We start from the raw sequence: 26,111 nt of genomic DNA, 5'->3' as shown, positions 1-26,111 counted from the left end.
GATGTTCGAGAACGAGGTTGGCAGGGCTTTTGGAGGTGCAGTCAGCGGGTCATAGGCACCCAGGTGGGAGGAGAGAAGAGAGTGGTCTGACCAAGAGAGAGGGGGGACCAGAGGGGCTGAGAGTGAGGTCAGAGTAGATAAGGGTATCCAGCAGTGTAGGTTGGATCAGAAGGGAGAATGGAGGGGGAAAGGGATCCAGAGGTCAATAGAGGATGCTGCGCCAGGGGAGTCCAACTGGATGTTAGTCACCCAAGAGGAGCAGGTTGGAGGAGGTTGAAAGTAAGGAGGAAATTAAATCGGCCCATTCAGAGAGGAACAGAGAGGTAGCGCCTGGAGGCCGGTAGATGGTAGCAAGGGTCAGGGTGGAGGAGGGAGAGATGACAAGGTTTCTGTGACGGTAATGACAGTAGGAGTCAATGGGCTTCCACTATCGGTCTCTGCCCTAACATCTATAACACAAGATAGACCATAGTTATTTTATTAAAAAGTTATTTGTGGGTCTAAGTCCCTATTGCTGACTATTTAGCCCTGTGTTCAAATACCTCATACACCTAGAGTGTGGTCGAACCATCCCTAGATAGTGATGGTGTACCGCCTGCAATAAGGGTGTAGAGGTCCTTGCCCTCCACTCTCTCACTACTTTCCTATATCTAAGTTGTTAAGTACACACTTATTGGTGGTCATTTTTTTTCTTTAATGTTACCGCCCCCAGTCTGTGTGTCTTATAGTTACGACTGATTCGACCATGTGGTCGGATACTAATTAAAATAGGTCTATATCTGCCAGTAAGTTTTTATTTTTACAGTTGGATAAGGTTAAAATGATGATTAATCATTCAAGCCCTTTCCTCAAACGTATGTTGGGTCTCGGAGTTGGGGTCATCACCCCCCAACTCTTCTGTTTGTCAACTGGGTTCAGCGGTTCTAATGACTAGCCGTTTTCTTCAGGACGGAGAATGTTAATATTGCATTCTCTAATTAAATATGTGATTTCTTCTAAAGTCTCCACATCTGGGTGATTGGAGAGAGTCTTCGGATTTCCAACGGGTAAGACAGCTTGCGTCCCGATCCCTGTAGTTTAACTCGGTTCTCTAGTAGTTATGGTTGCGTTGTCGGTTTCACCTGTTTGTTTGGTGTCTTCCTATGTGAACAACCTGCAGTGTGTACGTCCCCTCTTGTCAGGCTGTGTAGGTAATTCCTCTAGGTACTGGCTACTCTATGGAGTCCAGTCCTCATCACCCTCTGATGTAGAGTGTTTCTCTATTGTCGCTGGTTCCATCTCCTTTCGTTCATCAACAGGGATGAACGAAAGGAGATGGAACCAGCGAAAATTCTGGTTCCATCGCTGGTTCCATATCCTTTCGTTCATCAACAGGAGACTTTAGAAGAAAGCACATATTTAATTAGAGAATGCAATATTAACATTCTCCGTCCTGAAGAAAGCGGCTAGTCATTAGAACCGCTGAAACCGGTTGACAAACAGAAGTTGGGGGTTGATGACCCCAACTCCGAGACCCAACATACGTTTGAGGAAAGGGCTTGATTGATTAATCATCATTTTAACCTTATCCGACAGTAAAAATAAAAACTTACTGGCAGATATAGACCTATTTTAATTAGTATCCGACCCCAGGGTTGAATCAGTCGTAACTATAAGACACACAGACTGGGGGGGACTGGGGGCGGTAAATTTAAGAAAAAAAACGACCACCAATAAGTGTGCACTTAACCACTTAGATATAGGAAAGTAGTGAGAGAGTTGAGGGCAAGGACCGCTACGCCCTTATTGCAGGCGGTACACCATCGCTATCTAGGGATGGTTAGACCACACTCTAGGTGTATGAGGTATTTGAACACAGGGCTAAATAGTCAGCAATAGGGGCTTAGACCCAGGAATAACTTTTTAATAAAATAACCACTGTCTATCTTGTGTTATAAAGGTTTCCGTGACCACAAGAAATGAAAGTGTGTGACAAGAGTCGGAGTGGTCAGTGAAGTAGGAAGACTTGTTGCAGCTTGTGCATTCCAGAGGCCAATTGAAAAAATAGGAGGTGGGACAGAAGAGCAGTTGTTGTGCAGTAGGCGAGGGAGATGGACAGGATTGGAGATCCTGGGAGTGTTTTATTTGAGGGGTGCAGGAGAGGAGGACAAAGATGGGGAGACTGGAGAGTGATGCATACGTTACACCATGCTGAGGCTGAAGGTTATGAGAAAAGAGAAGAGTGAATAGGAGGAGAAATGGAGCGGTCCAGATGCATGATGAAGGGTAGAAGAAATAGGCAAGTGAAGACAATGAAGAAAGGGTGCAGCCCATGAGAGGGGGAGAGAGTGTAGGTGGGTGAGAGGAAAGGGAAGGGGTGAATGGTTAGCCGAGAAGCCGGTGTAAGTTCTGAGTTTGGCTAAAATTGGACTATAGTTAACCAAAAGATAGACCCAAAACAGAAATGTTAATTGGTCCTGTGAGGTAACAGAAGCTCTGCTTTGAAAGGCTAGTCAATAGGTGAAAGGATCCCTGTGTGGAAGCAGAGGTCAACAAAAGGGTGAGATCAGCAAAGTCCTGGATCGAGCAGAGGTTCTTGTCCTAGGCACCTTTTCAGCCCTACCAAGTCAGAGGGAGAGGCCCTCTGCTGCTTATGTCCCTCTGCTGCAGATGCCCGGGCTAGACGCCCAGGAGAGACCGAATAATTGAGGCAGTGGGCCATGTCCATCTGTTAGCCAATCGCAGCGCTTCAAGTGGCGCCACACTTGCATGCATGCCTCCTAGGACATCCACATCAGATAGACATGGGTCCTCTATTTCCAAAGGCCTGAAATCTGTGGTAGTAATGTGTCCTCTTAATATGGGCACACAGCAGCGCTTCAGTTCTCCATGGTCTTGCCCAAGAGTCTGCATTGATCTGTTCACCTGGTTTCTTACGCTAGTATTTAGTGTAAGGGTGTGAAAGAGGAACTTCAAGTAGTATGCCATGCATTTTTCAGATGAATCATTTGGGACCAGCGTTTTATGAGCTGAGTCTTTTGGCCATTGTAGCGACTACCTTCACCATCTGAGATTTACCAACTCGAAATTAATCCATTCTCCCTTTACCTCCTTGAGGTACCCCTTTGTGTTAATTAGGCAATTTTAATTTTCTATTATGTGGCATATTAATTAGCATTTCATATTGCTATGCATCACAGGCAACTAGTGTCCTTTTTCTTACATGGCTGACTTAAATATATTGAAAGGCTAACTAGCATACCTTGTTTAGCCTAATTCTTTGACTTGAGGACAAACTAAGTAACTGCAGACGTAGAGCATTCCTCAGAGAATGATTACTGGTGATTTCATCCCAGTGAAGGCAAACCTTAGAAGTATGTGTTTCTACTGTCCTTTATAAGAACTGTAAAGGCCTAGTATTTGAGGAAGGACTACAGACTCCCCTGGCCATAAACCGAAAATGGCCTCTGATCCAGTCTGACTTACCATTGTTTATTTTCTGAGAGGGTTTCCACCAAAGCCTCCTCCTTATCCCCCTCTTTGCGTCTCAAATTGTCAGTAGACTTACTCCAGGTAAAGATATGGGGACCAGCGAAAACCAACTCTCTCGGAACTTCTCGTTCTCTCGCCTGAGACGTCTTGTTGATTTCCTCAAGTGCATTGCTGCCTGGCACAGCATACTGATTCCCACAAAAGAAATGTCCTTTGACACCTGGACAGGGTCATGGCTCTGCCAGCAGTGCTTCATATCCGAGGGGTCTAATCCTTCAAATTCTGAACTAGACTTGTATTGGATGTTCGATAGTGTAATGTATTTATACAACCTTTGTTAAGTCAATTGTCACAGGGTATAGGGTAAACATTTTCTTGGTCCATTGATTTCGTAAGGGGGCGGGGGATTGGAGAGGGGGAATTACTAAATATTCTGCAATATGCAACCTTCACCACATTGCTCCCATCTTAAATGTTCCTTGCTTCTCACATCTCACCCCAGTCTACACTGTTGACATGTATCTTCTTAAACATGGCACTCGCGTTACACCTCATGATCAGGGATGGTGGCATGCCAATAACCTATTCTGTGGGTGTGGACTGGTATTGGAAAAGTTCAGTTTTAATGTGTCCAATTAAGTTCAGGTGTGAAGCGTGGGCCGCTGCACACGGCTAACCAGTTGTGTCCATTCTAGGGAATTTTGTTGCTATAAAGGTGGTGTGTGGTTGATGGAATGATGTTCATAATAAGTAGAAATAAGAAATAAATGAGCAAGCTATCATTCCCCTTGGTCGAAGTAGTGAATGAGGAGGATGGAGGTCTCCTACCTGTAACATTGATTCTAGGCTGAGAGGACCAAATTAGTTCAAACTTGATTGTGAACTACTCCCTAAAATGCCAAATCACTAATTCCTGATGCTATGATTTTGTGATCGCCCCTTTGATTTCTTTTGTTTTCTGAATGTAACTTTGGGCGGGTGAGGGTGTGTCGGGAGACGCTATTGTGGGGTATTATGGAGCTCCTTAAATTGTTCATATTGTTAAAACTTCAATAAAACTAAGTTTAAAAAACAAAATCAGAAATACCAAAAATGCAGATTCTCTTTCACTAAGAATCACACAGCTTACTTGGAATGGGTAGGCATGATCAAGGAATTCCTTTGCTCAGCCATTGCCTTGCATCTAATGGGAGAGAAGGGAGAGTGACTTAAGCTAGGTGTCTGCCTGTATGGTGTGTGGTCTTGTATAGCGCTCTTTTGCTGTTTTTGGTGGCCTCGCTGGCGAGCCTAGTGTTTTTTTGCATTGTTCAGGGCTGCTAGAGTGGATATCATAATATCTTCAAATGAAGTTTGATTAAGAAAATAATCTGCAACCTTCTTCACATCACTGTACAAATGAGACCTTTTCCCTGATTTAACATTTGAATGTATGCTACCTTTTATGTATACAATCATCAAAGAAATTAACATGGTCTTATGAGAAAACCGAAGCACACTGGTGGGCCGACTTCAATCTTGGTCACCAGTGTAATAATTTCTTGGCAATTTTAGTCTATAGAAAATGTACGTTTTTGCTTCCGAGTCTCTTTCGGATCTTAATGCAGCATTACCATTTTCAGCATGCAGATGTTATCCTTTTTTTTTTAACTGTCAAATAGTTTGATAAATGGTTTTTGATTTCATTATTTGTCAACTTGGAAGTGCTAAAAGTGAAGTAAATATATTCCCAAGTAAATCTGGTTGACAGAAGAAAAACTCTCACTTTAAAACCTGCATTTGTTGCTGCTTTGTGGAGGAACCATAATTGATGCAAAAGACATTTCTTTCAGTGTCAGGATGGAATAGATGTTCCTCTAATTTGGAGGGCGTTTTGTAGCATTTTCCCAAAATACCACTATTTTACCAAATTTGCCACTGATATCCAAATTGGGTTAACTGCCAAAAGAACTGTAGGGTATTCCCCAAATCAACTGCTGGACTCCGATCACTTAAATGTCGTCATCAAAATAAGGTGTAGGGTAACTGTGTCACATGCTTAAAACTCACATAGAAAATAGTAACACAGTGCACTTTAGATCTACAGCGAAATTGGTGCCTCAAAGTAAATGTTAACTGATATGAAAGGTGAAAATTGCAACAGCACTCCGTTTCTGGACAACACCATGATGCCTGGGAAATTGCATGCACCCAGGGAAGCAATTTTCACTTTACAGCTTTGCACCACTCAGAAAAAAACCGGGCCCACTGCTCGAGTTCAGTATTAGAGAATGAAGAATTCTTGGACTTCGAACATGCCCCCTGCGATGACATTGATGTGGAGGTTGTAAAAGAGCACGCATTGTCCAATGATGGCACTTGGTGGTCTGCAGGGCAGGCCTCTCGCATGCAATGCTGGTATAGTCACATGTTGGCTCTCAATATAGAGAAATAATACTGGAGAGAAACAGCATTGCTATGGGCGATTTTTAAAAAATGTCTCATTAATAAGTATAAGTAGTAGACATCCACTCTAGAGGAAGGCCTTCCCAAAAGGGGACCCAACAGAATACCCCGGTCTGTAAGTTGAGCACTCTGTGTGGGTCTCTCTTTTACGTTATGGGTTGTTCCGTTTACAGGAAGAGGTGATATTCAACCTCAACTGGATAGTGCAATGCAGGATGTCAACGACAAATACCTACTGCTGGAGGAAACCGAGAAGCAGGCCGTCAGGAAGGCCCTCATTGAAGAACGCGCTCGCTTCTGTACTTTCATCACAATGCTGCGGCCTGTCATAGTAAGTTCTTTCTCATTTATTTTTGATTCAGGTGATCCTTTTGGAGGTTGTGATAACTTACTGAGAGCGATTAATATATGTATTGTTTTAAGCTCGAGTTAAACTACCTTTCTTCAAAAAGCATTTAGGTATTTTTCTCAGTTTGTTGATTTTAATCTCGTCAAGCCCCAGTTAAGCAGTCTTCTGTCACCCGAACAGTGCTTGGAGAAACGGGGGATCGGGGGGAAGGGGGTTGACAACAATAATTATTCAGCTATTTATGTGATAAATGCAGAGATGGGTAGACCAATGTATCATTTATAAGACTCGTGCCAATAGGTTGCCAAAATGGATTTGCACTTTTACTTATTTACACTACATTTAATGGGTTAAAGGGGACCAAGGGTGAAGACAGCAGATCCGATTGCTTACAGGTGCATTACCTGATACAGGCGGAGGGACATTACAAAAGTATATCAACAAAATGGGTGAGTTGAATTTTCAGGCTGTTGTCTTGGAGTAAGAGAAGGGCCTATTTCAGTTCTTGGGCATCACACCTTGCTGATGCAAAGCTCCAATGGTTCAGGAGCTGGCAGTGGATTCCAGAGGATATACTGCGATAGGGGACACGGAACTCTGATGGTAAATGGCAGCATATGTCCCAGAACCACTGTGAGACATGCCACCACTGTGATCCAGTGGTGAATCCTCAACAAATGTGGGATCGCTATTGGGTCATGTGCGCTATTTACCACAAATTCTTAAAATTTGGGTCGGCAGCAAGTTATATCTTACCCTCAAACTTCCCACAAAGTTTGTAACAAAGATACAAGTTGAAAAACTGGTTCGGGAAGATATCTCGCGCTCACACCCGTGCTTTAACAAAATTCCTCAACAATTTTAGTCTAAACAACATCAATTAAAGTCCATCAGTGCAATGATTCCTAACAAAATTGTTTTTTAATTTGTCAACGAAAAAACAGCCGACACGTGTTTCGACCTTAGGTCGTTTTCAAGGCTATGTGAAATTATACAGTCAAATAATACATAGCAATTAAGAAAATTAATAAATGGAAAACCATACCATATAGTTCCACATTTCAGGTCAGGACGAGATAGGTTTTTTGCCATAGTCAAATATTTGAAATGATATGAAAGAAAATCACAGAAAAAATCAAAAGCCATAAATTAGTTCATATATCCAAAAAATCTCTAATAAGGAGACATTACCCCCATAAAAATCATTCTTTATAACGACTAACCAAAATTAAACTGAATTTTAAAGAAATAATATTTAGTATTTCAATATGCTTATTACATGCATAGTTAGTTTTTAAACACAATCCTATTTTTTCTATTTTTTATTTTTTATTTTTTCTATTTTTTCTTGTTTTTTCACCTTGTGAGACCACTCTAGCTAGACCAAAATATAAATTATCGTGAATTTGTACATTTGACTATGTTCCCCTGTTAGTACTTTATCAATCATGCAATATTACTGTAACTAGTGCTTACCCCATATGTGAATCACTAGAATTCTCCTGTTTGAAGTGTAACAAATCAATCAGTTTACTCGGTCTTGAGTTATCAATTCAATTTTCGGATCTGTATAAGAAAATCCTTTTTTAATTTAATTCATTAATTATGGTTACTAAACTGACTAGTATAATGTAATAAAATAATACATAAATGTGTAATAAAATGCTCACCAGCTTTTAACGATTAAGTTTCCCGAACCATTTTTTATAGCTGAATGCTATGACTTTCCATACTGTTTAACACATAAATGTGTATCTGGAAACAAAGTTCACCTACAGAAATAATGATAATAGACTCATTTAGTATGTATCACTATGATACAATCTCCTTCATTAAACATTAATCTTAAATTTTCTTAAAACTCATCAATCAAAGGGTTAAATCCCACGTCTGTTATTTTCTAAAGGGATCCTGCACCCATCACAGGATCTTATATACATTTTACCCGCGAAAACGCGGGCCGTGTTTGCAGTGACGTCACGCGCACACGACGACGTCATGCGTTAGATACCGTGATGACGTCACGCGTACGAGCGCGCGACGTCGTGCTCGAGTACTTTTAACAACAACGGACGTATGACTTGTGATTTGCTTTGCTCGCATCAAATGGCTATTCTTTAAAGAAATACGGATTCTCACAAAATAACTCAGTAACCCTCAAATGGACTTAAAAATTTAGCAATCAATTTAGACTATAAAATTAAAATAAAATAATGAAAATATGAAAAATATATGAGTTACCTTATGGAATATACCAATTGGGTTTAATTGCGCATTATTAGTTTTGGTGTATGATAGTGGCCTCACAAGTGGTGAATATATCATAAGATATTCATGAAAAAGATATTGCCAATTTATAAAAACACATGCATCTCATGATCATGATTGAGACCATTTACAGTACTCCTAAAGTAGCAAATTAACTTGCATTCTTCTTGCCTTAATTTGAGCCTAAGATTACCACCTCGTTTCCCCATTTTAATCTGTGTTAGTCCAATATACCTTATGTTTTCTTGATTATCTAACTGATGATATTGCTGCCAATGAATTGCTAGAGGTGACTTCGGGTCGATACTTCTTAGACTAGCCAAATGTTCCCTTATTCGAAATCTCAATTGTCGAATGGTGCTACCAATATATAATTTTCCACATGTACAGATGATAGCATAAATAACGTAACTGGTTTTACAATTAATGAATTCCTTAATCTTAATTGTCATTCCATTGATATCAGAAAAAACATCACAATTTACATGTGCATACTTGCACTGATTGCAGTTACCACATTTGAAAAAACCCTTCTTTCCTTTTAACCAAGTCTCCTTAATATTTTCCTCTTTGATGTTCAAAAAAGACGGACTCAATTTCTGTTTTATAGTATGTGCTCTCTTAAAAGTGAACTTAGGTTTTTCCGTCAGGAAAGGTAGCAGATCCTTATCAAGTCTCAAGATGTCCCAATGTTTGGACACTATTTTGTAGAGATATGATGAATCTTGAGAAAATTGTGTTATTATAGAGATATATTCACTTGGTTGTTTCTTTACATGTTCACATAAAAGTTCCGCTTGACTACATTCTTTGTACTTTTCAACCGCTTTCTTTATACATCTCAAATTGTAACCCCTATCTCTAAATCTGTTCACAAGCAATTTGGTTTCTTCATGGTAATCAATGTCCCTACTACAGTTTCTCCTGGCTCGATAAAATTCCCCCACTGGGATATTCTCTATCGTAGATCTTTGGTGACTACTCTGTGCACAAAGTACAGAGTTTACCTCTGTTGGTTTGCGATATGTTTTGGTCCCAAAATGCCCATTGTCAACAAAAATATGTAAGTCAAGAAAATCAATGTTTTCCGAGCTAGCTGAACCAGTAAAACTAATACCAAATTTGTTGTTATTGGTATGTGCCACAAAAGTTTCAAATGATTCAGGTGATCCTTTCCATACAATTAATACATCATCTATAAATCTCTTCCATACTATTAGATTGGTTCTAAACGTTTCTTGTACATAGATGTGTGTTTCCTCATATTGGGCCATAAACAGGTTGGCCAGAGACGGTGCAAATTTTGCACCCATAGCTACCCCTTTGGTCTGTACATAGTATTGCTCGTTAAAGATAAATACATTGTTATCTAATGTGAATCTCAAAAAACTCTTGAGCATGTCTATATGTTGTATATAAGAGGCAGACGAATTTCCAAAGGTGTAGTCAATTGTCTGAATTGCCAAATCATGATCTATACTAGTATAGAGTGCTGAGACATCTAGCGTAGCTAAAAGATAATCTGGTTCCCATTTCAAATTTTTAAGAGATTGCAATACATGTCCACTATCTCTAATATAGGATTTCATTTTCAGGACATAAGGTTTTAGGGCTTCATCCAAATACTGTGACATGCCTTCTGTTACCCACCCTATACCACTCATAATAGGTCTAACTGATGGTAAGGTTTCATAGATCTTGTGAATCTAAAAAAAATATAGGGTGGGCATAGTCGGTTCCATATTGGTCAAAAAAGCCTTTTCATCGTCTGATAAAAAGCCCTTGTCATACCATGACTGTATTAATTTCATATGTTCAGTTACAATTTTCTTTGTAGGGTTAGATCTCAAAGGGGTGTAACATTGTGAAGTATCCAAATGTAACATAGCCATTGTAATATAGTCATTCGTATTCATCACTACAATGTTACCCCCTTTGTCCGCTTCTTTGATAGTTATCATTTTGTCATTCATTAAAGCCACTAAGGCTTCCGTTTCCTCTTTCATTAAATTGGATCTGCATCCTTTTCTCTTATAGGTTCCACTATCCATATGTCTATGGATATCTTTAATGATTGCTTTATGGAAAGTTTCAATTACATTCTCTGTACCCAATTGTGGAGTGAATTTCGATTTTGGCTTTAATTCTTTTAAATTGAGATGTCTGGTGTTGACACCCAATGTTTGACAAATTGACTCTGTATCCACTATAGTATCTTGATTTAAGTTTGTCAGGGTAGTAATGTTATAAATGTCAGAGATAGTATACAAACTCAGCGGATTCAAGGTGGTCTTAGGCTGAAACACTTCTACCTGAGTTGCAAAGAATTTCTTTAATTTCAATTTTCTGATAAATTTGAAAATGTCTATCTGAAAATTCACAAAATCTGTTTTTACACTTGGTGCAAAGGAAAAACCTTTATTCAACACAGCAATTTCCACCTCTGAGAGGCGTTTATCCGACAAATTAATAACCAAATCACATTTCATTGGTTCCCCTGTCGTTTCTTGGTACTGGACCTGGTCAGAATTCCAGGACGACCCTGATCTTCGTCGGAGCTTCCACTCCCGCTTCCGCTTGCCCCCTCTCCTGCCCCTTGTGTGGAACCTGGTGTTGGTATAAATGCAACTGGAGGTGTTGTGAATCTGACTTGTTTTTGTACAAATTCACAATAATTTATATTTTGGTCTAGCTAGAGTGGTCTCACAAGGTGAAAAAACAAGAAAAAATAGAAAAAATAAAAAATAAAAAATAGAAAAAATAGGATTTTGTGTTTAAAAACTAACTATGCATGTAATAAGCATATTGAAATACTAAATATTATTTCTTTAAAATTCAGTTTAATTTTGGTTAGTCGTTATAAAGAATGATTTTTATGGGGGTAATGTCTCCTTATTAGAGATTTTTTGGATATATGAACTAATTTATGGCTTTTGATTTTTTCTGTGATTTTCTTTCATATCATTTCAAATATTTGACTATGGCAAAAAACCTATCTCGTCCTGACCTGAAATGTGGAACTATATGGTATGGTTTTCCATTTATTAATTTTCTTAATTGCTATGTATTATTTGACTGTATAATTTCACATAGCCTTGAAAACGACCTAAGGTCGAAACACGTGTCGGCTGTTTTTTCGTTGACAAATTAAAAAACAATTTTGTTAGGAATCATTGCACTGATGGACTTTAATTGATGTTGTTTAGACTAAAATTGTTGAGGAATTTTGTTAAAGCACGGGTGTGAGCGCGAGATATCTTCCCGAACCAGTTTTTCAACCAGTGGTGAATCCTGCCTGCATTCCTGTCATGATGGTTTCTCTTTACAAGCCCCTAAATTTGCTGTTGGATTCCACAGTTCAACGGCATGAACTTTGTCCTAGTTTTTATTTTATTTATTGGATATTTGTATGGCGCCTATACAACAAATGGTGTTTCAATGGGTAGTCTTGAACATGGTAGTCTATTTCTTCATCACCAGCAGCTGATCTGAAGCTGACTGCAATACAGTGGGGTGGGAGGAGGTGGGTGTAACAGGGGGAGACGAGGCCTGTAACATTTATGCCACTAACCTGACCAGTGGGTGGTTTTTCATGGCCTTTTAGCTCCTTCGGGTGGAACTTTCTGCTGCCATTACTTGACTTCAATATTCAAATTCCTGTGAACTAGGGAGCATCGAGTGGAACTTTCTTTGTCAAAGAGCATATGGTTAATGTTCATCCTCCTCTCCATGGGCAATCTTCTGAATGTTTCTTTCTTTACATTGTAATCTCCTCCTGTTCAATCTTCACAGCGTCAACCAGCATCCTGCAAAGGAATAAGAGTGTGCGTCACATCAATAAAATGAACTTGTATGTGTTCTGGTGATTCTAGTTACCTCGGCTGGACTGATGACTAGTCTGCAGGTTGTGCTCATGGTTCAGATGTGTAGTTGGTCTATCTGTATGTATTGCCACTTGTCAGTTGAGATTTTATGGTGCATTGTATCGGGGTGATTGCTTTGGTGTGTAGTGGGTGAACAGCTTGTGGGGCCTAATGCCTAGTATGGCTTTCTATACAAGTGGAATATGAAGCTTTTGCTGTCTTTGCTCTGTTGGGAGCCAGTGTTGGCTTTGTTTGGTCTGGTTTTACCAGTTTAACCTTTCTGGTTTCATTTTCTGAGGGACCTTTTTAGATTGCATTACAATAATTGACTTTGTTGCGAACTACAGTTCAGACCAGATTTTCCTTTTTAATTTGGCATGAAGACTTGCTCAACTTGAGGTGATGGTTTCATTTCCTACAGCACTTCTGCTTTTAATGGGTCCAGCAAAGGAGTTCATGAGAATCCTTATGTCTAGTTGGTCAGGATAATGGCTGTATCACGATTCACTTAGGAAAAGTTGCTTGGTATCTATTTGCATTATTTCACCAATATTGTATAAAGCCATAGAATCAAGTTAATACAGTATTCTAGTTGGCAATTCCCAAGGTGGGTTTTAGGACGGTTTCCATCCATTACTCACAAGGAATCATATTAATAAAGTGGCCAAGAATTTGACTGCAGGACAGGTTGGCCACTCATTTTGGTCTGCTCCAGGCTCTCGAAGGCTTAGGTAATCCAGATGCAGCATCAGCAGTAACGTAAAACAAGATGGTTTTGGCAGCTTATCAGGTGGTTTGAGAGTGATCAGATTTGGTGTATTCTGGGGGATAAGGGCTGTCGCCCTTCTTCCTACTGGGTCCTGCTGAAACCCATTGTTCCAAAGAATCTCAGCAGACTGGAGTCTTTATGGTGTGAGCACTGTGCGAACGGTTGAGATTTCAAAGCACTGGCAAGGAACAGAGGAAAAGGGTATATTTCATAAGTGACTGCTCGGAACTGTTAAAAAGCAGTTGGGTGGTATAGTAAACTGTACTTTAGCGAGGCAGCCCTCTTTGAGTAGCCATGTCAAGGAAACCCAGAATCTGTCTTCCATGTCGAACCACAAGTGGTCAAGGTCAGAAGCCCTTCAAATTCACCACAGGTGCAGAAGATGAACGGCCGAAATAAGCATGTCTGCAGATGTAAGGAACTCATGGGGGCCAACAGTAAAGACAGACAGAAGTGATCACAGTTCAAGGGTGTTTATTAAATTGTATCGGTAGGTTGAAAAAAAAATCTAAGCCTAAATCTAAGATGGGAGCAAGCTACGACCATCAAATAATAAGGCGTCCTAGTGGCGTCTTGTCAAATAACAGGGCCTACACTAAATAAAAAAAAAATATTGCCAATCCTTACAACTAAATACAAAAAGAGTGTGGGATAAGGTTCACAAGAACGAAAGATGTGTTAACAAATGATAAGTCGGGATGTGGGAGCGGGGGGGGGGGGGAGTCTCCATTCCCCACGTTTCGAACACAGGACAAGGCAAGACTCCGGAGCACAGCACACTCTCGAGCTTTCCCAGCACTAGACTACAGTTCTTTTCTCAGGTATCGGGACCTTCAGTGGTGAAGTCTCTTTTCTACAAAAAGTCTCTTGTCTCAGAGAACCTGATGTGTTCAAAATAACAAACAAGAAGTTTCTTTCCTTATGTACGTTGGGTGATGACTTTTCACACCTGGATCCCCCTCTTCTGGGTTAAGACCCTTCTCGACTGCTAGCCCTCCTCTGTCGAGTTCACTACGGCTTTTATTCCAAAAGATTTCAACTGTTGCTTTCACAAATTTTAATGTCTTTTTAAACAATTCAATGTGGGCTCCCCTCTGTCGGGTTCACTTGTGTCAACGCAATGTTCATTGGGGCATCATGCTTCACCCCGCTCTGCAGGTATCCCTCTGTCGGGTTCACGTTTGCCAGCGTCAGTTTCTTTTGCTTTTCTCACTATGCAGGATTCACTTCCCTTAGCTTTTCAATTGCATGCCGGTCAAAGACTTTCGACTGTACATGGGGTTTTGCTAGACCCCTGTATCACCACTTTGACTTGTTCCTCGCGGCTCTCCTAAGGCCTTCTGGTAGCGGTAGTTTCAACAATAGGGGAAACAATCAGTCTCTCGGGTGAGCACCCACGTGGTGCCGGACGCCTCTGCAGCTTGTTTTCCCCTGAGGAGATTAACAGTTCTTTGATTTTCCCTTAGTTTTGCCATTTTCACTTTTCATTCAACACAGTTCTGTTTCTTATCGGTTCTCCCCTTGACTCACTGGCTGAGATGAACCGCTTGGCTTTTCTTGTCTCGACTCAAGGACAGTACCACCGTAGCAAGCGTCTCTCCCTGTCCTGGTGGTTATCAGTGTAGGAGGGCTCTGTGTACCATTGACATCTGCTGCAACACACGCTGGCTAGTGTTCGTGGTTTTATGATTCCTTTCACGGAGGCTTTTTGGGTCTGGGTCGGAAAGGGCAAGGTCGCTTCTCTCCTTGTCGCCCCTTTGGTCCTCACCGTCTTTCTTCTGCTCTTGAACTGCCCCACTGGGATAGCCGTCTCGTTGTGCCGTCTGCCTTGATCATAGTGTGCTCTCGTGCTCCACCCTTTTATCCATGTGGGGAAGGGATAGGGCTGTTGGGTGTGTGTGATTCTGGTCAATTGCCAGACTTTGCCTGACCCTTGTTTTGGGACATGTCCGGTAAATGGCTCTGGTGTTAGTCTGTTGTCTTTTCTGGTGTGCAAAAGTGTTTGTGTCAGAAAGGGGGGAGGGGGAGGTTGGTAGAGTTTGAGTATCCTACATGGTAGGATGGGGAAAAGGTGGTATAAGAAGGGGGATACCGCGTCTCATCTGTCGGTGTCCCACCTCCACCCCTGGGGGACCCCACATCCAGGTGATCCTCCCGTACTGGTCCACCCCCAGGAACTGGATCCAATAGCGATGGCCGTGTTCTGGCCACCTGGCTGACCAATCCCCGGAGACCAGTCAGGGAGACACCTTCAGGTTTCTCACAGCAGACAAAAGCAGGTTTTCCTGGAAGAGGAGTAAAGTCACCCAGACGTGTTGCACCTGGTGGAGATTTGCAGAGACAAAGGTGACACTTGAGTGATGTTGTGAGGGGATACAGCAGAGGAGGAGGGGGAAGCAGGTTTTCACTATCCAGAACCTAGAGCCTATACTTGAGTGGAGCCCATGAATGCTAAAGCCTGCTGATCAGGTGGAAAAGGAAACTAGAAGGTGATTCCAACCTGGGCTCTGAAAATCAGAGCAGCTCTAATACGCAGGAGGTATTGGATGTTGAGCGAGAGACTACATTGGAGAATTTACATTGAGGCAAGCGTGGGGTCATAAGGAGCAATGTTATTCATGGCAGTTGAGCGGAACCAAAGAGCATGAATGGGTGACTTTCCAGGGAAGGAAGCAAAATCGGAATATAAATTTAGAGTAGCAGTCACATGTGGTCCCGAGTCTCGGACAAAGTGGACTGTGAGCACTACCATAATTGAGAAAGAGAAATTAATTCTTTCACTCGTAGTCTAAGGGGATATTTAGAGAGATTATATTGAAATCCTTAAATGCTTCCTTAAAAATGGACAGTGAAATCAGATTCACCAATGGAAACCTGGGGTGGAATTGCTGAACGTTGTGGCATGCCTCAAAAAATGTCACTGTGAGATTTGAACATTGAAGTAATTCTGGAAAATGGTCGCATTTCCTTGTCTAGGTCTATTAAAAGGGACGACAAATGCAAGCTGGGAAGCAATTTCCGCAGAAGCCAAGAGATACAGAACCAGTATTGTTGAAACATTATCTTGGCAGGGATCGTCGTTAATGTTTAACACAGCTGCATCACTTTTCAAATTTTCAAACACTCCTAAACACCTGAACTCTTTTATAAACAAATATGTACAAATGAGGTTGTTAAAATCATCACAGGATAACAACTTAACAGTAGCCAAGTTCAAAAGACTGAAACACAGAGGGTAATCCCACTGTGCATAAGAAGACTACTTAGTTTAGTAACCCTATCCCATGCAGTTGAATTCTCTTTTAAGTGGTACCGCTTAATTGTACCTATGTTGCAATGTTCTCCCAGGTGTTTTGAAGCGGAAACCTCCCTCCGGTTTGCACCTTAAAATCCTTTACTTTTACATTTCTTTAGGTTGTGTTCTGTTTTCATGGGTGAAAGGGACTGTTAGGTTGTTTTAGCAGTTCTAGGCCAGATACTCTTGAACAACCTCCATCCATCACACACAGTAACCAACTTGCCTTTCTCACTCACTATCTGGCTATAAATCATAACTTTGCAGCACTTACCTTTTAACTGCTCACACTTCCTCCCTATGGTCAACTTAGCCATTACCTGTTAACCTTTCACAGGGCCAAGGGAGGTGGATGAAAGTCTGTCATGTACCGATTTCCACCTGTTTGATATATTGGAATATCCATACCTCACAAGAGACTAGATTCCTGTAACTCAAGATGCTGTTGCAAAAGCATCACACATGGAGTGAAATCCACTGTATCAATGCAGATCTCAGATAGCACTGTATTTGAGAAGAATACGTGAGCTTGCAGCCCCATGTGATGCAGTCTAATCCTCCTTTATTTTTATACCCCTGTATTGTACCTATGGCATGCACTGTTCGCCCAGGTGCTTTGAAGCAAAACCTCATGTGAACTTGTCTTTACAAAACTGCAAATAAGTAAAAATACTTTTTTTATTTATTTCTATAGCGCCGAAGCCCGCAGGCATCAGGGCGCATTACATGAAGACAAGGACAACAGTAAAGTGACGGGACATTAGAGTAAGATTACTGTTTCTGAGTAGTTTACATTACATGGACTTGAGTATTTATGCAGGTCCTTTATTTGAATAACAGTGTCTTCAGTTTCTTCCTAAAGGATAGGTATTTAGATTCTAGTCTTAGGCTGTTTGGGAGCTCGTTCCATTTAGATGCCTCTTTGGTAGGGAATGCTCGTCCAAGTCCATTGGCTTTATTGGAGTGAGTTACTTTTACAAACCCCTGCGCCTTGGATCTTAAGGTGTGGCAAGGCTTGTATGTGGTTATTTGGTTTTTTAGGTATATGGGTGCGGATCCATATATACAGTGATGGGCAATGGTCAATGCTTTAAAGGTGATTCGGTCTTCCAGTGTAGGGACTTTCTGACTTGTGTAATATGTTCATCACTTTTATTCTTGGTAATTGTCCTTACTGCATTGTTCTGTATGACCTGACATTGTTTGATGCATTTTTTTATTGGCCCCCAATAAGTAGTGCATTCCCGTAGTCTGGATAAGATTGTGCTTCTGGCGATAATGGTGCTGTTTTGTTTACTTAGTAAAGGCCTGATGCGGCTGGGCAGTTTCTGGTGGTATCGGCAATTGTTTTTCAGATATGTTACGTGGGCTTCCGCTCTTAAGGATGCTTGCAGGTAGACACCTAGTGTCTTGAGCTTATCAGAGACCCTTACATTTGTGTCTTTGATCTTAAAGGTGGTGTATTCTGTGTCTAGCTTAGCTCTTTTCTGGTGTGATCCAAAGATCATGAGCTCAGTCTTGCTTTCGTTGAGGCAAAACCAATTATCATCCAGGCTTCGATGGCGCTGTAGATGCAAGCAATCTTATTATTGTCAGTGGTATGACAGCCGGACAGTTCGATGACAAGTTGTATCATCGGCGAAATTTGTAAAGAAGACTCCTAAGTTGGTTAATAGGGCACATAGACACCGCAGATGGAGATCGAACAAGAGGGGTGATAGGCTGGCCCCCTGGGGTACGCCATGATTTATAGGTCAGGGTTATAGGTCAGGGTGTGGAGAAGTGTTCCGCCCAGTGGATCTTGGAGCTCTGGTCTTTGAGGACGGATGTTATCCAGTCTATGGCTCCTCGAGTACAATTACCCGATTTGTCTAAAGCCTCTTGGAATTTTTGATGGTCGAGCAAATCAAATGCTGCTGAGAGGTCTAATAATATCAGCATCCGTGTTTTCCCCTCGTCTAGTATACGAAGCATTTTAGTCTGAAGGTCGAGCAGAGTCGTCTCTGTACCATGTGCTCCTCTAAAGCCTGATTGTTGGGTGTGTAGGAGGCTGTTCCTGTCGACATAATCTTGGAGTTGGATGGTAGCGACTTTGTCCAAGATTTTTAGGAGAAAGTTACAGTTCGTTATTGGACGGAGATTGGAAGGGTCGTGTAGGTCTAATCCAGGTCTTTTGACTATGGGGTGTAACAGTAACTGTTTCAATTGCGGTGGGGACTTTGTTGTCTCTAAACGAAGCATTCACCATTCTACGAAGAAAGGGGACAAAAGTCCTGGCATTGTCCAGTATAAGCTTGGTGGGTATTATGTTTTCGGAGCAGGCTGTGCATCTAATGGTAGAGAGTATAGAGTTCATGTCGACTAGGGAGATAGGGGAGAACTTGAATTTACTCCTCTCGTGGGGGGTATGCTTTAAGTTATCCAGGAGATGGTGTGGTTGGACGTCCAATTTACAGGATTTTATGACTTCACAAACTTTTTGAATGTTATTGCAAAAGGCTGTTTGGACCTGCTCAAAGTCTTCTTGTGATGGCTGGAATGGAGGAGACGGTGTCGGAGGTTTTTCTACAGATTTCAGAATCTGGAACAATTTGCCATTTGAGCTCGAAGCAGTAGCGATTTGTTCATTATAGTAGTTTTTCTTTGCTTCCATCAGTTTTTCTCTATATAGTTTATTCATTTCTCTTTTTTTCTGTCTGTTTTTTTTTTTTGCCACTTTCTCTCCCATTTCCTTTTTTCCTTTTTAAGTGTACTGGTTTCAGCGTTAAATCAATTCTGGTGATTAGGGTTGGGTCTAACCTGTTTACTTTTGATGGGAGCATGTTGGTCGATAATCTTTTGAAATTGGTTATTAAATGTTGCCACGATTTTCTCACGAGTCCTCGTCTGTCGTCTTCATGATGGTTCCAATGCCTTGGGCCAGAATAAGGGGCGTGATCTTATTGAAGTTTCTTCCATAGACTTTGTTAGGTGCATTGTTCAAGTTCCTGATATTGTCTTTAGGTATCAGTACAAGTTCGATTTTATGGTGATCAGACCATATGCATGGATTTGATCCTAGCATAGTAGTTTTCACGTTCGTGGAAACTATCCAATCAAGTTGGTTTCCCTTATTTGACGTAGGTTCTGAGTTGTTCACGATAAAGTCAATTGATTTTTAGATCTTTCTCAAGAGAGAAGTCGTCTGTCTTTGTTTCCTCTCCATCTATTTAAGTCGCCTAGGAGTACTGTCCCTGTATTGGGCCCTTTTAGGTTATTTAGCAGCTGTGTCAGTTCGTCATTGAAGTCGGATTGTAGTGACAGGGGTCTGTAGATTGCAATGATGTTAATACAACTATTTTTAGTTGGGGTCATTTTGAGGAGAAGAGTTTCAAATCCATTACAATGGATAGGTGAAGGGAATAGATTAAGGTCTTGTTTGGCTATTATGGCCACTCCACCACCCTTTCCTATTTCTGTTTTTATAGTGAATGGTGTATCCTTGGGTATCCGCGATGTCGATGGTAGGACCGATGGGTTCCTGCAGCCAAGTCTCAGTTTGATATAGTATGTCTAGATCATCTTGTATGATGTAATCATGGATGCTTTGGGTGTGATTGTTCATGGATCTGGTGTTCAGAAGGCCTATTTCTATCTCCTGAGGCTTTGTTAATTGTACTGAAGGGAATTCTTCTAGTGGTGGAATTTTCTGCGTGTCTGGATCTGAGAGCAACCTCAGCTTTCGTGTCTTAAGTTGCATGGTGGTTATCTGTAGAATTGAGTCAGTCCAACTGATTAAAATGGACTACACTAAAACTAAAAAAACAGCAGCAAGGCCCGGGATTTAAGTCTGGTGTCTGCGGTGACAGTAATCCAGTAACCGTATTCTAACCGATGAGTATATCCTTTTTAGTGTGCCTTTGGTTATCCCAATGTGGGTTTTAAATCTTTGTGAGTGGATGGTATGGTGGTCCTAATTAAAGGTTTCCCAGAGGTCAAGAATTATGATACAAGTCATTTATAACACAATGTTTCTAGGCGCGACAAGACCAGGAAGGGGAGACAAAGGGAGGACAAAACAATCTTACTACGCCTTGTCATTCAGATCGTGCAAGAGCAGGGCGAAGGGAGAGAAGTGCCACCGGGAGATAAAGGGAGAGTGCAAAAAGCAAAGCTCAAGTAAGGGTCACCGGGTGGTCGGTTCAAAGTAAGTGCAAGGAGGCAGGGGACTGTAGGGTTACAGATACAGACACGGTAGGCCTGGAGGCAGTGCATGGGGCTACTGGTCGTGAAGGAGCCTGGTCCCCATAAGGTTCAGAGGGAAGCCAGGTAACCGGTTAGTGCATCAGATAAGAACATCAGCAGGGGAGAGAAAGCAGAAGTGAAAAGGAAGCTTTTGAATTGCTTTTGGAACCTGAGGTGGTCCTACTCAAGTTTGGGAGAGGCAGGGAGGCTTTTCTAGAGGGAGGCACCAGCCGAGGAGCGAGATCTACCCCCTACTCTCAGCCTGGAGACGTGTGTGACCCTCAGAGAGTTGGTGGATGAGCGGAGGGCTCGAGAAGGAAAGTGCTTAGGAAGAGCCTGTTGGATGTAGTGTGATCCCAGAAAGCCTTGTGGACAATGTAGAGGGTCTTAAACTTGATCCTTGCAGCCACCGGAAGCCACCGGAGAAATTTCAGGGCTGGAGAGATACGATCCCTGGGCTTGGGACCCCGGACAAGTCTTGCAGTCCAGTTATGGATTAGTTGCAGAGGCCGAAGAGTAGAGGCAGGCAGATTTAGAAAGAGGCTGTTGCAGTAGTCTAGCCTAGAGAACCAGGGCTCTGGAGACAGTGAGCGTCTGGGGGGGAAGTGAGAAAAGGACGAGTACCTCTGAGGAGGTGCAGCGGATGGTGAGACTTCTTAGAGATGTCCGTGATGTGATGTGAGGAGAGAATAAGAGTGGAATCGAAGATGACACCACAGTCTTTTGCCTCACAAGAAAGTGCAGGTAGAGGGCCCAAGGAGGACGGCCAGAGAGAAAGGGAAAGCTGGAGCAGGGGTCCCAATGACCAGGATCTCCGTTTTACTGGAGTTCAGGAAGAGATCGTTAGAGGCTCACCATCCCTGAATCATGGATAGAGAATCAGGAATGAGCTAGAGAGGCGAGGAGGCTAAGGGGAGCCTGAAGAGGATCCGAGTCATCCACATAACACTGAATGTTAGGAGAGAAGGTAGAGATGAGATAGGCCAGAGGTGCCAGGTAAAGGTTGAAGAGCCAGGATCGGAGGTTGGAGCCCTGGGAACACCACATGTGGAGAGAGGTGGTAGAGAGAAAGGACCCCAGTTGGAGCTGGGAGGGTCGATCGGAGAGGAAAGAGGTCAACCAGGCTCGGACCTGATCCGTGATGCCCAGGTAGTCAAAGAAGATTGATCAGGATGGCGTGACTGACCGTGTCGAAAGTAGAGGAAAGATCAAGGAGAACGAGAGCAGAAGGACGACTAGAGTTGAGATTTGAGAGCAGGTCTTCGCAGGTCTTCAGGAGAGCAGTTTCCATGCTTCTGGCTGCTCTAAAGCCAGACTGGTGATCATGGAGACAACCAACAGATTCGGTATGCAGGGCAAGCCGGGAGATGGCCAGCTTTTCCAGGAGTTTGCCCAGGAAAAAAGTGATGGAGATCAGGCGATAGTTTGCCAGAGAGGAAGGATCGACAGAAGGCTTCTTCAGGAGGGGGTACACAAGGGAGTGCTTTAGGGGGAGGGGAAAGTTTTTGTGGCAAAAGAATTTATTTATTTATTCAAATTTGTTGAGCGCACATCAGCCCAGAAGCATCGTGGTGCTTGTTACAGACATCTTAGTTGCAAAGGAAACCGTAGTTACAAGTAGTACATAAATTACAGAGGAAATATATACAATAGCAAGGCAGTATATTTACATGGCTTCTTGAGAGTTTGCTAGTTATTTTGCAAGGAACGAGGTTTTCAGTTTCCTGCGAAAGATGGGAAGTGAGTTTTCCGTTCGGATGTCTGAAGGGAGAGCGTTCCATGTCTGTGCTGCAATGTAGGGAAAACCTAGACCTCTGGCTTTGGCTTTTTTGATGCGTGGGATGCAGAGTAGGTTAGCGTATTGCGTCCTGGTGGGACGTGTGGAGGAAGGTTTGAGGATGGTATCTGAAAGATAGGACGGGGCGGAGAAGGAGAGGCATTTGTGAGTGAGGGTGAGGATTTTGAGGGTGATCCGTTCTTTGACTGGGAGCCATTGGGCTGAGAGCCTGGCCTGGGTGATATGCTCTCTTCTTGGGATACTAAGAGCGGCCCGGAGAGCGTTGTTCTGCGTGATTTGTAGTCTATTTATGTTTTTGGCTGACGTGCCTGCTAGGAGAGCATTGCAGTAGTCCAATTTGGCTCCAATGGTTGCCCTCGCTATGGAGAGGCAGTTGGGTTTAGAGAGGTAGGGCTTGATGGCGTTTATAAGTTTGGTGTGTGCGGATGCGGAAGTGATTGCGCTGACTTGTCTAGTCATTGATAGCGAAGAGTCAAGGTATACTCCCAGTGTCTTGACAGCTGTGGACACGGGGATGATGGAGTTGTCAATGGAGAAGTTAGTGTACGGTTTGTCCAGTTTGTCTAAGGTGTTCTGTTGACCTAATATCAAGATTTCAGTCTTGTCACCATTGAGGCAGAGGCCATTAATTGCCATCCAGGCCTTGATGATGGAGTAGATAGTGTGGAGAGAATGATTTCAGAAATTGTCCATGGCTGGAGCGAGGGTGTCAATGTGGTCATTGATGTTCTGGAGGAGCAGGGGAACAACTGCTTGGACGATACATAGATCAGACTTGTCTAGAAACATCAACACAGGGAAAGGGGAGGAAGGAGGGGGAGGGGGAAAGAGAGAGGCAGCCAGAGAAGGGCCAGGAGAAGGAGAGGGAGAGAAAGAGGAGAGAGAGAGGGGACAGGATGTCCTGAGTTAGTGGTGAAGTGAGAAGCCAGTGCCGTGCAGAGGGTCTGGGAGGGAACCAGAGAAGTGGAGACTTCAGCAGGATTGGCCAGCTCCTTGCAGATTTTGAATAGTTTGGCCATGTTAGAGGTCGCAGAGATTCAGGATTGGATGTAGACACTCTTCTTGGACAGGACCGGGTCTGTATTGCCTTTGGAGCTGGCACTGGCCAGTTTGTCAGAGGATGCGCCTGATGCTCTCCACTTCCTCTCAGCCACCCTGCACTAGCGTTTAAGGGTGGCAAGGTCGGAGTCATGCCAAGAGTTGCACTTGGAGGTGGGCTTTAAAAGGACCCTCATAACTGGGGCAAGCACATCCAAAGTGTTAATGATATAGAGATGCAGGTTAGAGCGGGCTGTGTCAGTGTTAGTGAGCTGCAGGCGTACGAGGAGGTGAGAAAAGTACCAGCGAAAGCCTACACTGACACGCTTCATGGGCCAGATGGCCGCGAAGGTGGGTGATAGGGGCGTCTTCACCTGGTGGACATAGCATCGGGTGGGAAGAGAGAAGAAAGTGGTTGGTCCAATAGAGAGAAGAGGTGAGGGGGTTTGAGAGGGGGATATCGGAGGAGATGAGAACATCCAGGGTTTGCCCGGCAGAGTGTCGTGCTAGAGGATACAATAGACAGAGTCACAGAGATTGCGAAAGAGCACTGCAGAGGGGTTCGAAGCATCCAGATGGATGTTGATGTCTCCAGGGAGAAAAGTTGAGAGGTAGAGGCAAGGAGAGAGGAGGAGAGGTCAGCCCACTCAGCGAGGAAGAGGGCGACCTGGCCAATTGGCCTGTAAGTAGTGGCCACAGTAAGAGAGAGGCCAGGAGAGATAGAGGGCCTGCAGATCAGGCATTCAAAGGAAGAGTAGGCCTGTGTAGGAATGACAGAAGCAGGGATCCACTCTGGAAAGATCAGAGCTACTCTACGTCCTGGACGACTGGTGCTGGGTTCGGAGAGGATCTTATAACCATCGGGGAGGAGAGTGTCAAAACTCGTGACAGTGCTGGCCATGAACCATGTCTCGGTGAGACCGAGGACATCCAGATCAAGTTCTTTGAGGAGTCCGCAAATGTCGGAGGAGTGTTTGACAGCAGAGTAAGAGTTGAGATTAGCGACATGGAATGTATTGCAACATTTCAAAGACTTCCATGGAGGGATATAGTCAAGAGGTACTCAACGGTGGTGGTAGAGGGTCCCGAAAGTGGGCAGAGGAGGAAGGAGATGATGAGAGTGCCAGATAGGATGGAGAGGGTGCCAGAGAGGTGGTGGGGTAGACGAGAGGGGTGTAGGTTGGAGAAGGAAGTTTATAAGATTCGGGAAACACCTATCGAAAAGGAGGAGATTGGGCTGAGGGCCCTGGACCAAGACAGTGCCACTTTAATAGACATTAATGATGGTCTTGGAGGAGTGGAAGGGGGCCAGGAGGACCTCCCACCAGGTGCCACCATTAATGGGAGAGAAGGAAAAAGAGGATAGAATAGAGACCATATGGGAGGGGGGGGTCCATAGGCCTGAAGAGGGAATGACAGAGAATGTCGGTAAGGGTTTGTCTGGAGGGAAGCACTGGTGTAGGTATCGGCGATGTGGGGGACTGGGTTGGAGACCAGGATGTCTCTTTTGAACAACTTCTACCAGACCTAGTGAGGGGGATGGGATAGGAGATAGAGTAGAAGTTAGAGAAGATTGGAGCAACAGTGAGTACCATAAAAGGGGTTCGTTGGAGGTAGGAGATGGGCCTGAGGTAAGAGAGACTCACACCCCTCTGGCACACACTCAAATGCGCAGTGGGGGAGGGGGCGGGGGTCACGACAAAGGAAGAGACATGTAAAGAACAAGTAACACACCACAGTGAACGGCACGCCTTGCAGGGAGATCTAGCCTAGAGAGACCCAGTAACAGTGCCACAGTTACCAGAATGTAAAACACCAAATTCACCTTTCCTAGAAGGGTAGAAAAAAGCTCTGCTTTCAAACACAGCAAAACACCCAGATTTGGCTCATCACTTTTACATTCGATTTTTGAGCAGCAGAGTGAGCCCTGCGTCAGTGCCTTGGGGAATTTGCTGAGGGCATGGGATGCTTTAACAGTTGTTGTGTGATACCATTTTGGAGCTGCGCGCCTTCATAAACTGGATAGAGAAAGCTATTGGAATAGTTTGTGGATTCTAATAATCAGGCTTCAGGTTGAAATTGTAGTGGATCTGGAACTAAAGGGATGTGTTTGACCTCATGGTCACAGGTTCGAAACCAGCCATGCCCACTCAGCCCTTCATCCTACCAAGGTCAAATAAAATGAGTACCATTTGGTTTGGGTAATAAACATCTGTTATTAGTCTGTAGCACCAGGATGTGCTGGTAGGGGTGAACACACATTTTGCAAATAAAATGTTACTTCAGTAGCCATAAAATAGGTAATTTTGCTATTCACAATAAACCATTTCATGCAAGTTCAAAGATCTTTTTAGTCTTGTTGATCACTTCAGTAATTCTAGAGTCATTGTTTGTGGATTTTGGGGACTTGTAGAGAAGCCCCTCAATGCTCACACCAGAGAAAATGCAACCCAGTAGGGAAAAAGTCCCAGTACACCTCTTGCAAGCAGAAAAAGGTTTATTCTCATAAAAAGACAAATACGCGATAGCAAAGAACTCTGCTGCCATGGAGTGCTCTGCTGAAAACAACATGGACGATAGCTTATAAAGGAGAA

The 26,111-nt window shown here is 43.0% G+C and overlaps 1 protein-coding gene across 13 annotated transcripts in view; it reads left to right on the top strand.

Moving 5' to 3' along the window:
• The window catches only part of MTSS1 (MTSS I-BAR domain containing 1), a 1,344,348-nt gene that overhangs the window by 911,705 nt on the left and 406,532 nt on the right, over positions 1-26,111 (top strand). For all 13 annotated transcript variants that reach the window (XM_069621598.1, XM_069621599.1, XM_069621600.1 and 10 more), the window contains one exon: positions 6,087-6,244. In XM_069621598.1, the coding sequence (XP_069477699.1) occupies positions 6,087-6,244 (158 nt within the window). The remainder of the gene's footprint in view (positions 1-6,086; positions 6,245-26,111) is intronic.

The sequence above is a fragment of the Ambystoma mexicanum genome, chromosome 5q, assembly GCF_040938575.1.
Source record: "Ambystoma mexicanum isolate Mex_15411 chromosome 5q, UKY_AmexF1_1, whole genome shotgun sequence".
Lineage (NCBI taxonomy): Eukaryota > Metazoa > Chordata > Amphibia > Caudata > Ambystomatidae > Ambystoma > Ambystoma mexicanum.
The sequence above is the reverse complement of the archived record's forward strand: the minus strand, read 5'-3'. Positions and strand labels throughout refer to the sequence as shown.